General features: G+C 39.4%; 1 protein-coding gene across 1 annotated transcript; it reads left to right on the top strand.

The window, feature by feature from the left end:
* Window positions 1–607: 607 nt before the first annotated feature.
* fam50a (family with sequence similarity 50 member A) lies at window positions 608–15,937 on the top strand. The gene is made up of 13 exons (XM_004070285.4): window positions 608–887; window positions 1,805–1,889; window positions 1,988–2,087; window positions 3,387–3,514; window positions 3,679–3,755; window positions 5,530–5,596; window positions 5,787–5,848; window positions 5,972–6,048; window positions 6,226–6,280; window positions 7,405–7,453; window positions 7,662–7,732; window positions 12,580–12,690; window positions 15,803–15,937. Exons 1-13 carry the CDS (start codon window positions 777–779, stop codon window positions 15,809–15,811), a joined length of 1,002 nt encoding a protein of 333 aa, XP_004070333.1. The 5' UTR covers window positions 608–776; the 3' UTR covers window positions 15,812–15,937.
* Window positions 15,938–15,983: the final 46 nt, after the last annotated feature.

Raw genomic sequence — 15,983 nt, forward strand, 5'->3', positions numbered from 1 at the left:
TATTGCAACTTTTTTCCCCTGTAATAATTAATGAATTAGAATCTTATTTACATACTATCTCTAATGGCTTAAACAAAAAGGCCATACATATTTATGAAAACTGTCTGTCTTTGAATATTTTCAATGCATAGCAATCTGTTACTGTAATATTTCTTATGTAATACATGTACCATCCCCTGACATTCTCGTTATGACTGTTGTTCCTGTCATACATATTTGTTCTATTTGTTTTGAACAATAAAGTTTAAAAAAATACTCTTCATTTAAAATTAAAGATCCAGCCTAAACTAGGTTGTCATTTTTGTTTTCTAACACTCATTTGATTGTTTCAATCAATTTACTAAAATAAAGTTAAACCAGATAAAAAAAATAAAGCAGAAAAATATGTTTACATTTTTAATGTTCTGATCACAAATTACTTTACCTATTCGGCATCTCTTATTCAGTTTGTTTTTTAATTTACATTTGAGTATACAATTAGACGATTTTGGTAACACAATCAAAAACATGTTTGTTTGTTTTTTTAAATAATCCAGATATTTACAACACTTCTTGTGTGTCTGTTGTGAGAAGTGTAAATCATAATTCCAATTTTTCTCAAATACGTGAAGGCAACATTTGGGACTGCGCCTGCGCGGCGGCCATTTTTGTTGTTGGGGAACCCGCAGTGTTTTGAAGCTCTGGAAAACTCTGTCACTTTTTGATTAAACCTCGCTTCTAAGCCTCTTGTTTGTGAGTTTTTTTTCTCGGAGGAAACCTCAAACTTCAGGTGGAAAATGGCGCAGTACAAAGGAGCCGCTAGCGAGGCTGGAAGAGCCATGCAACTGATGAAGAAGCGGGAGAAAGAGCGAGAACAGCTCGAGCAACTGAAGCAGAAGATAGCAGAGGTCCGTCACTTTTACATCTTCGGTGTTTAAACTCCCACTAAAGGAGGTCACCTTCTCACAAATCTGTTCTTAGACTGCGCTAAAAGGCGTAAGTCCAGTAAACAGTTGTTATGTAATTGTTTCTCAGTAAAGCTTGAAAAAAGTCAACAGATCCTCACCGTGTCATCCTAAAAAGTATAAGCTGCTGTTAAAGTCACTTTCCTGTGTAGGAATTTATAAACTCGTCTGCTTTGATGTTATTTGTGTCTTCATTACTTAAATTGATTTATTAAATGTGTAAAAATGATTACCGATACACACTTTCAAATGATCTATCCCAGAATCCTCAGAGAAATTAGTTTTTTATTATATTATTAATATGAATTACATAAAAATGTTTTCAACAATGTTTATATGATACGCTCATATTAAAAAACGGTAAAGCTCGTTTGGCCGTGTCATCAGTCAGGTGGTAATGATGCTAAGTCCAGAGTGATGCTTCTCTCTGACTCTTTTCCTCCATGTTGGGAGTTCAGCAGGTTCTCTGGTCAGGAGAGAGTGATAGAGTAACATCTGTTGGCGGAGGCAGTGTGATAATGTGGGCCTTAATGGGGAGCAAAGACTTGTGAGCCCGATGAGGAGGATGTGCAGGCTGGTTGAGCTGCTGTTTAATGCATTTCTAAATCACCGGCAAGTTTTTCATCTTTAAACTTTATTCTTCAAACCCACCAAAATGAGTTGACAGTAGAGAAAACTGCTGGTCGGAGGAGATCCAAAAGTTCTTCATGGCTCAACCCACACATGTACCTCACACTTGCCTTTAAATAGAACTAAAAAGCAAAAGAAACCCATCAAAAATGCACAGTATTTAATTAATTAAGCTGATTTCACCTTTGAATATTCACATTTTTGCCTTCCCACCAAAACTCTCTTTGCAGGACAACATGGTGAAGGCCAACATCGACAAGAAGTTCTCTGCTCATTACGACGCCGTGGAGGCTGAGCTGAAGTCCAGCACCGTTGGTTCGTGTCTTTGCAGTCCTTTTCGGAGTTTTTGAAACGAACAGCAGTTGTGAAGCTCCTCGGTGTCCTGTTTATTTTTTTATTTTTTATTTTGTTAGGTCTGGTGACGCTAAATGACATGAAGGCCAAACAGGAGGCGCTGGTGAAGGAGAGGGAGAAACAGCTGGCTAAGAAGGAGCAGTCCAAAGAGCTCCAGCTGTGAGTAAAGACGCTGTTTTTCCCCCCTCATGTTTTGATTGTGTCTGAAATAAACCCTTTAATGGTTGTAATTCACATACGTGTATCTCTGTCTACTTCCACAAGAGGGCGCTAAACACTTGGAGCAAAACCAGCTTTTAAAACGTAAACAAACAAAATCAATATATTTTTTAAGAGTTTACCTTAAACTGACTGAGAAACAGTAATTTAACTTTAAAAGAAAAAAATCCACAATCTAATCTGTTATGGAACATACTTTATAGTTATCTTATTAAATAAGTTATTTCTTATAATATTTCAGTTCAGAGGAATATTTCAGCTAATAAAATACTAGATAAACATAATTTTAGGTCACTATTGATAGTAACCTGGAAGGATCAAACTGAAGTCTTGAAGCCTTGAAATATTTTGCTTAATTATTTGTGTAAAATGCAAGCTTTACATTTTAAATTGACAAAATAATATATAGAACTTTTTATGATAATTTATTCCTTCAAGATGAGCCTTTAATGTACTGTAAAGGAGAATTTGCTGGTTTTGTTGTGTTTTTTAATTACTTTTTTTTATTATATATTTATCATACTGACTAGAGGTGTAGGCGGGGTGTCGTGGTTAACAACCCCCCCCCCCCCCAGCGAAACACAAAATCCCCTGGCGGCCGCGTCGCAAATGAATACAATTACAACGCAGTATTCTTTATTAACAAATAACAGTAAGAACTAATTACTGCATCACCGCGGTGATGGTGACGGTTATCGTATCATATATAATCCAGTTTCTGGTTGTCGTTTTGCTGCAGAACCCGAGTTAAATTGAAACTCAAGGAGGGCATCTTCCTATAGGGTGTTCTGCTAAAGATCATAAGTCATAGCTCCACCATGACACTACCACCTCCATGTTTGGCTGGTGCTCTGATATTTTTTTATCTAAAGTCTGTCCAGATGAAATAGGACACTCGCCTTCCGAAAAGTCCCTCTTCTGCGTCGTCTAAGGCTTCGTGGAGAATCCAGATGTTTCTCTGTGTTCTTGCTCCTCAGCATTATCTCTTTCAACAGATCCGTCGTTGATTGTGGTGAAAAACAGATGATGCAACAGTTTTTTTTATCTGTTATCTTTTAGCGCTTCTCAGCTTCAGGTTATTATTTCTTAGTGAGCTGTTTCGACTTGTGTCACTTCAATTGTAGAGATGACATTTTTTGCTTCTTCTGAAGTTCTAAACCTCACAGAGAAGAAAAATGTGTTGATTTGTACGATTGTCCGTCATCAATCAATGCCTCAATGGTTCTATTTCTCTCACAGCAAACTGGAGAAGCAGAAGGAGAGGAAGAGAAAGGAGGAACAGAAGAGGAAGATAGCCAGTTTATCCTTTAATCCTGAAGAAGAAGAGGAGGAAAGTGAGGAGGAAGAGGCAGAAGACGAGCTAGATGGTGAGAGGGACAGAAAAAATAACAGTTTAACAAATACACTTTCTTTTTCTCTAAAAGGTTTCTAATCCTATTTTTAGGTGCTAAAACATTTCAAACATTGAATCCCAATTAAAAAAAAACTCTGTGTTTGCCCCTCCAACAAATCAAATGATTTGTTTTCATAGAAGGTCCAGTGAAGAAGAAGAAGTTGGGTAAAAATCCAGACGTGGACACGAGTTTCCTGCCTGATCGGGACAGAGAGGTGAGCCAACTGAAAGACCGAAAGCTGCTCTGATGACGAAAACGAACCAATTTTAGAAGAAACCTCACCATGGAGGTGTAGCCAAAGTAGCTTCTGAATCCCAGGAAGCAAAAACCCAAACCAGAAAGAGAACAGGTTTAGTCAGACGGAAGCGACAGCGGTTAGAAGTCGGGAATGAAGAAGCGGGTCTGGAACCTCCTCTCCTGGAGTTAGCAGGAGCGAGGTGAGCGACATGAGGATATTAGGCTGCCTGGTCAGAGCATACGAGGAAAACCAGAGGCCAGGAAGTCCTTCAGGCAGGATCAGAGTTTCACCACAAGTGGCTTCATGAAACCTTTAAGAGGAGACATAAGTCCAGAGAACATGACTCAACTTCACAATAAAAATGATCTGTCAAAGTGAACCTGCAGACTCAAAAACCCTCACAAATAAACAATGATTTTAGGTGCAGAATCCAAAGCAGGCGTGAGTCTCCGTGGAGACGTGAAATGACTTTTTTTATGCTCTAGCTTTGAGTTCATCCCAAATGTAGAACTTTACCGAAATGTTTCATGCTGTTGCTAAAGCTGGAGATGACTATTTAATTTATTTATTTATTTAAAACTGATGAAAAAATAATCCTCCTAAACGGAGAATGTATTGATAAATGACCAAATGCAAAGTTCAAAAAAGGCTTTGGATAAAGTTTTGGTAACTTATCGAGTCCAAGCCCCTTTTTTCAATTCACTCCAAACTTCAGATTCATACAAACTGTTTTTTTACAGAATGACAATAAATAAACACATAACCTAAGAAACCATCCATTCTGGTCTCTAAACCTGGATAGTTTTTCTGCTCCCGTTCCCACCAAAACATTATCATATTCATAGAGATGTCAGATTATTCACTTGAGCTGCATAATCTGACACCATCACCTGATTTCAGAATCAAGCAGAATTTCCCTTATGGTCACTGATTACACAATGAAATGATGATGCTCTCAATGTGTTTAAAATACGTCTAAAAGTCAGGATTAGACAAAAAAATCTATTTTATATAAGAAATCTAAAACATGCTCATCCAGGACAATCGTAGACTGCCGTTTACCATTGAGGAAATAGTATTATACTTGTATATAAGAAATGACCAATAATTGCATTTCTTTACCCAAATAAACATGATATACATGTGTTATTGAACTGAATAAATGGCTAAGGGATTTTTTAGCGAATCTAATATCTCAGTATCAGATTATCTGCAATTTCCTTAATAATTGCAATTATTTTGCGTAAAAGAAAAAGAAAGACTTAATGGAAAATGAAAGCCTGCAGGCAGATGCTTGTTTGAAAGCCAATCCTAATTTTCTGTCCAAGACCATCAGGAGCCTGTAATTCATTTACAGGCTTTTAACATCTGTAGGAAATAAGATGATGTAAACAAACTCTTTGAATAATTCATCCCAAGTTTGACAGAAAAGTGTAAACCAGCGTTTCTCTGATCATCGAATGCGTGACGACTCAGTTCTGATTGTTGCTGTCGTAACGGGAACAGGCAGACTCATGCACCTCCTTGTTTCAATATTATCTGTACGTGAATTTGCCGTTTTTCCAGATACGTGCTTAAAAACTTCAGTACTTTTGCAGAAACCAGCTCCCAACTCCAGTGCATCCAGACTTAACAGGAAAGAAAGCAATCTTCCCCTCACCCCCCGGATCCCTGCGGATGCAAACGGCTGCAGACGCTGCACCTCAGCTCTGTTTTGCTGTGACTCTCCTGATGGCCTTTGTGTTTTCAGGAGGAAGAGAACCGGCTCAGAGAGGAGCTAAGGCAGGAGTGGGAGCTGAAGCAGGAAAAGATTAAGAGTGAGTCCCAAGGCGCCACTTTGGATTCAATGTTTCTTTGCTTTTAGATGAATCAGATGTAAAAACCCTCAAATGATGAAGGGTTGTGGATGTTGCATCTCCAGAACATTCTTTGGTGGCTCCTAATGGATTAAAGGAACGCATGTTGGCACCAGTGGTGTGACAGAGCAACTGTTGTTTCCCTTTGCAGATGAGGAGATTGAAATCACATTCAGTTACTGGGACGGGTCTGGACACCGGAAAACCGTCAAGGTGAAGTAATGGACGTGTAATGTGTAGGAGCGGTAATAAAGTAGAAAAGTACTCCCCTCCTGGAAGGAAGAAATGTTTCCACCGTCAGTTTTCTTTTTGGGAATCGTGTTTTTTTTCTTTCAGATGAAGAAGGGTAACACCATCCAGAACTTTCTGCAGAAGGCCCTGGAGGTCCTGAGGAAAGACTTTAGTGAGCTAAGGTGGGTTTCGGCCCTGATCCGGTCTCCTGACCGAAAGATCATGGTGATGTCTTCAGATTTGACCATCAGGACCAGTCCTGCTGCTCTAAGAACTCAACCAGAGCTCCACTTAACTCTGCAAAAAGCCAAAAATATGCTGACGACCCAGTTTGATTCCTGTCTGTCGTTGTTCCACAGATCTGCTGGAGTGGAGCAGCTGATGTACATCAAAGAAGATCTGATAATCCCACATGTGAGTGACAGTCGCAGCTCTTGGCATTTGGTGATGGAAGACTTCCTTGTCTTTCATGAAATTAAAAACGTCTGTATATGTTTACTAACTTTGGTGGTTGAAGCTCTCAGCATGAAGACCACATGCTCCATGATGAGTGCTTTGATAAAAATTTAGTAAGTGTTCAGAACCATAAAAACCCTTCAAGTTAAAAAGAAAATCCCCCAAATTGTTTCTTAAATCCAGATCTAAATGTCTGTAAGATCAACCAGGGCCCTGTATAATGTTGCCATGGCAACTGAAAACAAGCTTGGGTACATATTTTTTTTTTTTTTTTAATGGACGTCTGGATTCAATTACCTGTGTGTTATTTACCTTCAATGCGGTTCTGTGAGAAAAAACTATTTGACTTTGTGAATTTTCCTACAAACAACCTTTGATTTTAATGGAAGTTTTACTTGAACACAAAGAAGCAAATCAACAATGTTGACATTTTGAAACCAAGTTCAGGATTTGATCTTTCATGAATCAGTCAAAATTTAGACTTTTGATTGAAGAAGTGGATCACATTCAGTCAGTAAAACCAAACAGCTGCCCAATAATGTCAAGATCAAGTCCTGTGGACCTGTGTCCTGCTCTTTTCTGAGGCATTCCCGCCCCACCATCCGATAATTACCTGACGCAGGTGTGTCCTGCCAGTAAGGAGCAGCAGTGGTCGATGGAAAAAAGCGGGACATCCTGCTGTACGTGTCAGGCCTGATGGCCACTTGGTACAATTTCCGCACTGTCCACGGATGAAAATGAGTCATACCTGAATATATGTGGAAAAAAGTTAGAAAATCTGTGTGGAGAAGGTCACCAACACAACCAGAGGTTTGATTTAGAGTCTCTGAGACACCAATGCTTGGAGAAAGTGAACAAACGTCATGACAAACCAAACATCCGACCTCTGCAGACCAACAAGGGCTCAAATGTGTTCTTCTCTTCATCTAAACTAATGTAGAACTTTTTTAAATTGTTTCTTCTGGAGTTTTTCTCTCTCATTATTCATCTAAACTTTCCATTGACATTGAATGCTGATCATTTCTGTCAACAGATCCGTTTCCTTCGTGTTAGTAAACGACTCTGCTTTGTGTTTCCTTCAGCACCACAGCTTTTACGACTTCATTGTCACCAAAGCCAGAGGGAAGTCTGGTGAGTCTGATTATCTCCTGTCAGCACGTCTCCTCTTGAGTTTGCGTGGAGTGTGCTGCGGCTCTCGTCTCTTTACAACACGTAACACTAAACGCCCAAACATGTCCAGTTGTGACGGTTTCTCTAACGAAGCAGGATGGTGACATTTTCCATGGGATTGTAGTTCAGTTTCTTCAGGATTTAGTCTGAAGTGTCTCCTCGCCTTCAGGGCCGCTGTTCAGCTTCGACGTCCATGACGACATTCGGCTGGTGAACGACGCCACGGTGGAGAAAGATGAGGTGAGAACTTCTGTTTGGAGAGAAGTCGGCACAAAAAAAATTAACTCTTAAAGAAAAAAAATCCAGTTGTATCATGATGACCAGTTTCTCAATTTTATTCAGATTCCATCCATAGGCGGAGCTACAGGGGGTTAAGGGGTGGGGCAGCTTTTCATTATTGACCAAGATTTAGCAATCATCAATACAAGCTTCTTTAGGGATTGCAAAAATAACAAAAGCAACATTTTTGAATGAAATAATAATAATATTCTAGCTCCGCCTCCGTGACTCCACCCATTCCGTGATGTCATCACAGATGCCATGCAGGTTTACTGTGGAGTCACCAGAGATTTTAGAACGAACCAGTAGACCAGTGGCTCTCAGACTTTTTTTTTTTAGCAGACCACCCTCCTTAAGTCTTACTGCCCCCAACATACCACCCAAACAAAGCAAAGGTTTTCTGATACTAAGATCTTCATTCGTTTGGGCGACCAGTTGGTATGAGTCACCGTTAAAGCACTACGATATAAATTCATTTGGAGCAAACTGAATATTTCCGACTTCATTGACTGCGCTGAAAAGCACCTTTTCTTTTGTTTGTGCTTTTAAAGACCAAGCAGCTCGATTCTGCAGCGTCATCAGTGCCTACCATTAGCATCCGAACAACGCCAAAAAGTTTTCACCGCCCCTTCTGTGTCAGAACCTTATTGATCAGTGGCGCTAACGTTGCAGTTGGTGCCCTCTTCTAGGTGAAGAGTGGTACTACAACAGTGCACTCTTCTGCATACTGGACTTTATTTTCATCTTCAAACCATAGACTGTATCAGTGGACAGAACCAAAATGGTTTACTTTCGACTCCAACCAAATAAAGTCGATTCAGTCACCATTTTTTGCAATGTGCCATTCAAAGCAATTTGTTCCGAGTCAACGCTTCCATAGCAACCACTCTTGCAAATCTGGAGTGAGCTTGTCGAAGTCCACACCCCTACCACTTGAAAGGGGGGGGCTACACAAAATCAAAACATTTCAAACCTTTGATGTGTGATCCAGCAGGCTCCACCCACTTTTATTGAGGCATCTGATTGGTCAGTTTATAACTTGAATAATTTGCAATAAAGAAAAAACATCTTGAAAAAATTAAGAATAGCAAGAATAGGTTAAAAAAAGGTATCAGAGCAAGAATGGTTGTTCTGACCAATAGAATGACTGAGTAACAGATGTTTATGTCTCTGTGGAAGATTTTAGATTATTGGAGCCCTTCCTGTTTGGACCAACAGGGGGGAGGGGTCACTCAGTCCAATTTCATATTCAGAGTCACTAAAAGCATAGCCAAAAGGATCACATGACTTAAAGACGATGTGGCTGTGACTTATAGATGTGGAATATCATCTGTATCAGCTGGCAAACACCTAAAATATTATTTTTATATCAAACTAAGATTCTTTCATTACTGTAGACCAGTGTTTTTCAACCAGTGTGCCGTGGGACACATTAACTGATCTAAAACATTTTCCATCTCCAGTAAATCAGCTCTTTGTTCATCCAAACAGGCCCTGATAAAACACTGAGTAGTTAGGAATATAAAAGATCGTAAAATACTTTTTTCTTTGTGTTCATTTGATTCTGTTGTAGACATTTTGATAAAAATGACGGTACCGTGATTTAGCCGTAGCGTCAGCTGTTTTCGGAAAAGTCCCGCCCCTTTAACTGTCTCCACCAATCATTCTTTGAGGCTTAATCACACGTCATCAGTCTGACCAATCAGAAGTGGTAAAAGTCTTCACTTCCTTGTTCTGATTCTGCTCATAAAGTCGCTCAGTTCCAACAAAAATACCAGCTTTAGCTCGTCTCCGGTGTCAGACCGTGGAACAATTGAACAAAACCATGAAGCTCAGAGACACGAGGCTATCTGCGTTCGGAGGCTGTTTTCACTACATCTCCCATGAGGCATTGGGTTAAAGTTTGTTTTATTTGTTGCTTTCGACGCATTGTGGGAAAAAAAAAAAAAAAAAAAAAAAAAAAAGTTACAACGTCTCAGCGCGCATGAGTCTTCCTTTGAGATCTTGAAACCAAAACGAACACACATCAAACAGTTTTTAAATCTTCTAACTTAACTTTTATTACATCTTTTCGAAAAAACAGCTGCAGCTTCCAGCTTTTTCTGCCACAATCATCACAAAAATGCACGTGAGATTGTGGAGGAGCTGTAGATCAATACAGAGTATAGAGTTCTCCTTATTTTTTTATTTTTATTTTTTTGATGCTGGTGTGCCACGGGATTTTTATCGAGGTTAAAGTGTGCCGTGGCTCAGAAAAGGTTGAAAAACATTGCTGTAGTTGTTGCTACTGAACATCAACGGAAAATCACCTGTGGCGCAACCATTCGCTGAGAGTTTCCAGCAAACCGCTTCTAAAACACGAGGCTTCCACTGTGGGTGGAACAAAGGGCGCCGTTCGGTTAACGGGGTGTTAGCGCTCATAACTCTGCTTTAAAACAACAGCACCCCTCCGACACCTCAGGTACGAAAACAAAACAATAAAGACAAAAGTTCATAATAGCCTCCCAGTTCCTGCTTGTTCCGCTGAGATCTCCTGCCAGGAATCCCCTCCGGAGCAGCGCACAGCAGTTTGGACCAGAACTCAACAGTTTGACGTCCAAAGACCTGAAATAAGCTGTAACAGTTCCTGAGCGCCAAAACCGGGAACGGATTCAGCCGGTTGATGGACTGGATTGGAGATCTATAAAAGCTAAACAGCTTTTTACATATATTTAAACATTTTTCTTTATTTTTTTAAATAACATTAAATCCATTTAGAACGACACTCTCTTCGCGTTTTGCTGATTTTTTTTGTGAAATTTTGAAATCGACTGACACGTGTTTGAAAATGTCCCCGCCTCCCCCTTTGTGTTACACAAGTACAAACATAAGCTAAATTTATGGTTAAGTAATTGAATTGCGCTGTGGCTTGGCTTCAAATTTAATTTAAATCTTTTAAACTACTTTTGAGGGCTGTAAATTGTTTCTAGATCCTTCTGCGTTTTAATCATTCCCAGCCACCTGTCCGCTCCAGTTTCCCGCTGAGTTGTTTGGTCCGACTTCTTAAAGTTCAGCTAAACAAAATCCTTTTCAAGGACCTCCGTAAAAAAGAAAAGCCTTTAAATGTTGTCAGACGTGCTGCTGATTGTTGGCGTGTATGTTTGCTTCCACCACAAAATATTTTTGAAATAGGAACAATGTGGCTGCTCGAACTGGTTTTTCAGTTAACCATCCAGTTAACCCTTAACTGTAACCGTACAGACAAAAACAGGTCAGCTTGAATCCCATTCTCTCATTTAAGATCTTTAATGACGTTTGACAAAATACAACGTTTTTAAACTTCATTTAGCCTTACGGATCAAGAAGAATCAATAAACCTGCTTCCCGTTTTTACCAATTTACGTCTTTTTTCAGTTTTGTTGATTGAACAACAAAGAACCACTTTAGAATCCAGGTCTTCTCCAGGCTCCTTTCACAGAAAACTGCAAAAAGATAAATAAAATGTATACTACAGTCATTTATCTTTTCTTTCCCATCTGGTGCAGATTAAAAACGTGTTGGAAAGCCTGTGTGTCAAAGAAAAGAATCCACTTTTTCTCAGAAAGTAGAATTTACGTTAATCCCAAACACATCATTAATGTTTCAGCATTAAATCACGCAGGGAAGTTCAAGTTGGGTCATATTTACTGACTCTTTCTTGGATATATAAACTCACCAGCCACTTTATCAGGGGCACGTTGCTAGAACCGGGTTGGAGCCCCTTTCGCCTTCAGAACAGCCTTAATTCTTGGTGGCATCGATTCAACAAGGTTCTTGAAACGTTCCTCAGAGAGTTTGATCCATATCGACTTGACCGCATCACGCAGTTGCTGCGGATTTGTCCGCTGCACATCCATGATTTCAATCTCCGGTTCCACCACATCCCAAAGATGATCTATCGGGTTGAGATCTGGTTACTTTGGAGGCCGTTTGAGTCCAGAGAACTCATTCTGAGATGATTCCAGCTTATCCTGCTGGAAGTAGCATCAGAAGATGGCACACTGTGGTCAGAAAGGGATGGACATGGTCAGCAACAATACTCAGGTAGGATGTGGCGTTGGAACCATGCTTAATTGGTACTAAGGGTGCCCAAAGTTTGCCAAGAAAATACCCCCCCACACACACCATGAAACCACCACCCTGAACCGTGATGCCAAATTCTGACCCTACCATCTGAATTTGGAGACTCGTCAGACCAGACAACGTTTTTTTCAATCGTCTATTGTCCAGTTTTGGTGAGTCTGTGGATTGTAGCCTCAGTTTCCTGACAGAAGTGACACCCGTCTGCCTCCCGGTTGGACGTGTTGTGCGTTCAGAGATGCTCTTCTGCTCGGTTGGAACCAGTGGTTCTTTGAGCTCCTGTTGTCTTTCTATCAGCTGGAACCAGTCTAGCCGTTCTCCTCTGGCCTCTGGCATCAACAAGGCTTTCCCGCCCACAGAACTGCCTCTCACCGGATATTTGCTCTTTTCCAGACCATTCTAGAGATGGTTGTAGGTGAAAATCCCAGCAGATCAGCAGTTTCACATTCGGAGTAATGTCAATCACCTTTCTTCCTCATTCTGATGCTCCGTTTGAACTGCAGTAGATCATCTGGACCATGTCTACCTGTCTAAATGCAGAGTTGCTGCCGTGCGATTGACTGATTAGAAGTTTGCGTCAACCAGCAGTTGGACATGTGTGCCTAATGAAGTGGCCAGTGAGTGTAGATTAGGAATAATCTTGTCCTGCCAGTGTATGTCCTGGGCTATAAAACATGGGTTTAGGACTTATTGGCCTCTTTTGAATTCAGTCTCACGCAGGTAAAGTGGTGCTGAGGAGCTGGTACGAGAAGAACAAGCACATTTTTCCTGCCAGCCGCTGGGAACCGTATGATCCGGAGAAAAAATGGGACAAATACACGGTAAGAACACGTTTCTGCTTCATGCTTTTCTGTCTATAAATGTTAAATGTGTGGTATGAGGTAATAATAACAATAATAATAATAAATTTTATTTCTATGGCGCCTTTCTGGACACTCAAGGTCGCCTCACAGGACAAAAGTATGTAAAAACATAGAAATACAACAATAAAACTTCTAAACACTAAATAAATGAACAGTTAAAAACAGCAGCTTAAATATTCTGTGTTGAATGCATGACGAAAAAGGTGAGTTTTGAGGTGTTTGGAAAACTGAGAGAGTGAGTCCATATTTTGTGGATCAGAGGGGAGGAAGTTCCACAGTTGTGGGGCAGAGCTGCTGAATGCTCGAGCCCCCCCCTTGGTAATGAGACGTGGTCGTGGAACAGCCAGTCAAAGGCAGGAAGGGGATCTGAGGGAGCGAGTGGGGGTAGCAACAGTCAGGTTGTGGGGGGCTTTGAAGGGTAAAATGAGGATTTTGATGCTCTCATCAGACAGCAACTCTTAATGATTAACTGAGGTCAGAGGTCACATCAGGATGGTGTTTTTATTCAGTTGAGGTTGTATTTAGAGTCCTTCATCAGAGTATTATTATATTATTGTAATAAAACAGCTGGTGTAGGCTATGAAAATCAAAATAAAGCTGATTAAAACAGTTGTTTTCAACCCCCTCTAGTCTGATTTGACTGGATTTCCTCCACCACATCCGAATCATTAATGACACACGTCAAGTCGCTCAGACACGTGTCCAAAAAACCATCCACCACTTTCTTCAAGCGGCTTCACCAACTAAGAAATTGAAACCTCCGAGCTAGCAAAGTAAAATAAAAAACAAACGTATCTAGAAAATGTATTCTGGCGGAAAAGATCCAGAGAGGAACCAGACGAAGAGCCTTTGACTTCAAAATAAAAGAAAGCTGCATTTAACAGAGAAAAACCAGGAGTCCTTACTCCAAATATGGACTTATTATGTATATAATGCAGAATATTCAGCAACCCGCTGTCTAATGTTAGTGGATGCTGCTGATAAGGGGGTTCAAGCGGTGGATTCATGTTTATTATTATATTCAGAAAATTCCCGTTTCTGTTTGTTAGTTTTTATTTGTTGCACCTTAAAAGTTGGTCGAGGTTGATGTTGGCGTGTGATTTTTCTTTTTAGCTTCCACTTTGACCGTTATAGGGTTAAGGGAAATTCTAGATCCCATTATAAATGGTTCCTACACAGAAGCTAGTGTACGAATAAAGATATTTCTCAGAGGATTAAGATAAACTTTACCAACAAAAGTGAAGAGAAACTAGAAAAACGTCAGCCTCGTACAGGCCGGTCTGTGAAAATATAGTCATGACATTAAAAAGGTTAGAGATTTAAAGTCGTTTTTCCGTTTGACTCTGAAAATTTGATCTCAAACCATCTCTTTTTTCCTCCTGACTGCGGGAAGTGATGAAAACATGATTGAATACGTTTAAACTCAACTTAAACTGTACTTTTAATATTCAAAGAGGCTTTTCTCTCCAGAGTCAAAGGATTTTTCTTTTTGAACCGCCTGAATGTTTGTTGTTGTTGAAACTAAAGTTGCACATTTCAAATGCTTTATCGCGTTTGGGGGCAACAGCGGCTTTGGAAAAAGCGTTTGTTGGGGAAAACAAACTCTCATCAGGCAATGTGGTTCATATTTTTCACACAATGCCGCAGGTCCGTTGCATGCGTGACCGAGACGAGCGGCTCCAAACGAAGCCTTTTTTTCTGAGCGGAGCTGCCAGATGCTCAGACCTCCTGACACGATGTTTGGAGATGAGAGTTGGAAAATGTCTGAGCGCCCTGACGTGCACGTGGGGGGAGGCCTCCTCCAGCTGCCCGCTCTCCTTTCATACTTCACTCGTCTTTCTACATAAACATCCACAGCTAAAGATTGAAGTTTGATTCCTGCACAAAATCCTGGTAAACAAAACCTTCAGTTTCAGGAAAACATTAACTTTGCAATCAACAAAAAGAAAAATGGGATTTAAAAATCCAAAACAGGACACTATGGTTGAATATTTACATTCTCGGAGCAGAAAACAACAGAACAAAATGCATTTATTGGCTTAGAACGTTAGAGTCAGGTCTGGTTTAAAATACAGAAAAGAAAAAACATTTAAAATACATAAAAATACAACAAAAACAATAAATCAACTTTGATGTTTTGAACTGAAAATGGAAGAAGTTTATGTTTAATCTACAATAAAATAGAAAACATTTGTAGAAAGTAAAATATCGTGTTAAGTTTTTCCTTTGTTATATATTTTTTGTTAGTAAATTACAGTTATTAAAATACTGTTATCCCTGTTATTGTTCTGGTAAATGTGTACAAAACTAATGATTCACAACACTGGAATAAATGTCCTCTAAACAAATTAAAAATAAAAAGTGCTTTATGTGATAAAGAAGCCGTGATTTTCTGCTCTTTTATGACTAAATCAAATCCTATAAACACTCTTACTCTGCTGTACTGCTCCAGTAAATCTATATTATGTCTTTAAAATAAGCACGTTTTGCTCTAAAAAGCTTTTGTACCTTAAACTATGTATCTTTGTTCTCTCTTTAATCCAAAAACATCCTATTCTAAGCGTCGCAGCAGTCCAACTGAATTTACATATTTTTAGATTTATTTTTCTTACGAATTCAAATAAAACTTTTCAGTTTCTCTAAATTAAACAAATCCGTTTCTTGAAACAAAACTGCTCGCCATCAGAAATAAAACTTAAAGTAAAAAAAACATTATTTAATCAAAGATTTTGCTTAAAAGAAGATTACTGCACAGGGAATTCAACATAATTTGCCTTACGTTTTTACATTTTACAGAAATGTTATAAGAATTTAGTTTTGTATATCAAGTGTAACACAATATTTAAAGCAGCAACTAGACAAAAATACATTTTTAAACCTTTTTCCCCCCTAAAATTGAATAAAAAACAATGTTTGTGATCATCAAAGTCTGTGGAAATGTGGCTTTTATTGTGAAGTTTTGACCAGATGTTTGCTCAACATGTTTTTTTGGTTTGAATCGCACTCGGATCACAGAAATGAGTCCCAGGTTCATTTTCAAGCGATGTTTTTTTGTTTTGTTCTCTTCCAGATCCGGTGATCCTCCTCCGTGTTCCAGGAACCCCTGATGGCCATATTTCTGTCATATTTTCTCAGAACTTGTAATCATTGTCGTTTTCTGTAAAGTGCCGCTTGGCTCTTTGTACCTAATAAACTGTGAAAGCGTCTCGCGGGTGACGTGTTTCCTAATATTTTGGGTTTTCATCACTTTG

The sequence above is a fragment of the Oryzias latipes genome, chromosome 7 (assembly GCF_053564925.1).
Source record: "Oryzias latipes strain Hd-rR chromosome 7, Olatipes_Hd-rR_3.1".
Classification (NCBI taxonomy): Eukaryota; Metazoa; Chordata; class Actinopteri; order Beloniformes; family Adrianichthyidae; genus Oryzias; species Oryzias latipes.

Coding starts and splice junctions, on each gene's coding strand:
- fam50a (XM_004070285.4), top strand. CDS start 777: ATGGCGCAGTACAAAGGAGCCGCTAGCGAGGCTGGAAGAGCCATGCAA. Junction 2,088..3,386: donor CAGTCCAAAGAGCTCCAGCT/GTGAGTAAAGAC, acceptor TTTCTCTCACAG/CAAACTGGAGAAGCAGAAGG. Junction 7,733..12,579: donor CCACGGTGGAGAAAGATGAG/GTGAGAACTTCT, acceptor TTTTGAATTCAG/TCTCACGCAGGTAAAGTGGT.